Here is a 1,903-nt window from a genome sequence, read left to right on the forward strand (position 1 = left end):
ATGATATAAATATGTCATGCTTTTGTTTTCATTATTTTATTCATTGACACTAGTTCTGTTGTTGAATTGATAAGACTATTTTCAATTAAAATAATACTGCTGACATCATTTTTTATGCATTATATATATATATACATATATAAAACTGATTGATATATGGAAGTGAAACTGTTAATCTAAATAATTGCCATATATAAATATATTCATATATCAATTATTTTATTTCAATTATCACCAGGAATTTCACTCATGCTCGTTCTATTTCAAAGAACGCAGCAGTTTCTTGAACACAAAACATCATGTGTGCGTAAGAAGCAAAAAAGAGAATTCTACAACCGATGGATTTTTCCACTCATTTGATAATAACGATACGAAGCTGTGTGGCAAAACTCACAATAAAATGTTCGATCTGGAAAAATAGGGACAGAAAAAGCTGTGCAGTGGAAAGAGCTTCGGTCCGACGAAAAAGGAGATAAACTGACTTACGTGTAACGATACATCCTCTAGGTGCTTGCGGACGTTCTCTTTTGTGGATTCGTGCAATGCCATCGTTATCGAGATGTTCTCAGTTCACGATTTCAACTAGATTTCGATGCTCAGAAACGACGACGACGGCAATAGACGAGGGAGACGACGTCTGACAACGATAACGAACGACACCAGAAACCGTTCTAAAGAACGAAGCAGGAAACACTGGCACTTTACGCGGGCAAAATTATCTCGACTGTATTGCGATTGGCTTCCCGTGCCGACGTTTCGCGCCCAAGTCGCCGTCCGCCAATCAGCTGATCAGGCTGTGCCGCCAAATTCAGCTGACTCTCACATTACCTATCCTTTTCTCTCTTCTAGTGCATTTTTCCATCGAAAATATTTCCAGACGAATTTCTCGCGGTCGGTCAGGATTGTACAAAATGGTTCGTCGAACAGAACCTTTTCCGCGACTCTCGACGACATCGGTGATTTCCCGCGCGTTTTAACGAGACTGCGCCACGAGTATTGAGTGAATCATCGGAGAAGGGAGACGATTCTTGTGATAGCTATAATATAACTTGAATGCAAATTATGTAGCTGTAAATTCATTTGGATAAATGTCACGACTTGGACAGATTGAATGTTTTCTTTATGTTATGTAGTTTTTTATGTTATGTAGCTTTATGCTTAGTCGTTCTTATATATTTAGAGTTTATTCTGAGTCTATATAGTCTCGACAGTTTATATCGTATATACGAAAATCTATAATACATATAAGGTCTTGTGTATAAATATTAAATATTATTGTCATAAATATGCAGGGTGTCCCAAAATAATCGCCAAATATTTCATGGACAGGTAGATCGGACTAAACTAAATCGAAAAATCCCTTACCATTTTGCAATTTTCGCAAATTAGTTAAAAAGATATTAATTACTAAAAATTACTGAAAATTGGTCTTCAATAATTTTTTACTCAAATACTATTAACTTTACAGAAAAATTGTAAGAGGCAAAAATTGTTTATCTCTTTCTCATAAACTCTTTTTTCAAAATTTTTTCAGTATTTTTTCATGTTGATAAAAATAAGAAAATGCAATACTAGAAAGTTGATAAAAAATTCTGAAACAATTTTTGAAGTTCTATGAGAAAAAAATAAACAATTTTTGTCGCTTGCAGTTTTTTTTATAAAATTGATAGTATTTGAGTAAAAAATTATTAAAGACCAATTTTCGACAATTTTTAATTAATATTTTGTTAACTATTGCGAAAATTGCAAAATGACTTTTCAACTCAGTTTAGTCCGTTGTATCTGCCCATGAAATATTTGGCGATTATTTTGGGGCACCCTGTATAATAACAGTAATATTATAAATATTAAAGAAATAAAAAAATTAGAAATAGATTAAACGTAACGCCATTAAATATATATA

General features: G+C 32.9%; 1 protein-coding gene across 1 annotated transcript in view; it reads right to left on the reverse strand.

The window, feature by feature from the left end:
• The window catches only part of LOC108746388 (ribonucleoside-diphosphate reductase subunit M2 B), a 5,316-nt gene extending 4,604 nt beyond the window's left edge, over positions 1-712 (reverse strand). Inside the window, exon 1 of the mRNA XM_018483125.1 lies at positions 487-712. Coding sequence (XP_018338627.1) covers positions 487-549 — 63 coding nt within the window. The 5' untranslated portion in view covers positions 550-712. The remainder of the gene's footprint in view (positions 1-486) is intronic.
• Positions 713-1,903: the final 1,191 nt, after the last annotated feature.

Source organism: Trachymyrmex septentrionalis, unplaced genomic scaffold (assembly GCF_001594115.1).
Source record: "Trachymyrmex septentrionalis isolate Tsep2-gDNA-1 unplaced genomic scaffold, Tsep1.0 scaffold17, whole genome shotgun sequence".
Taxonomy (NCBI): Eukaryota; Metazoa; Arthropoda; class Insecta; order Hymenoptera; family Formicidae; genus Trachymyrmex; species Trachymyrmex septentrionalis.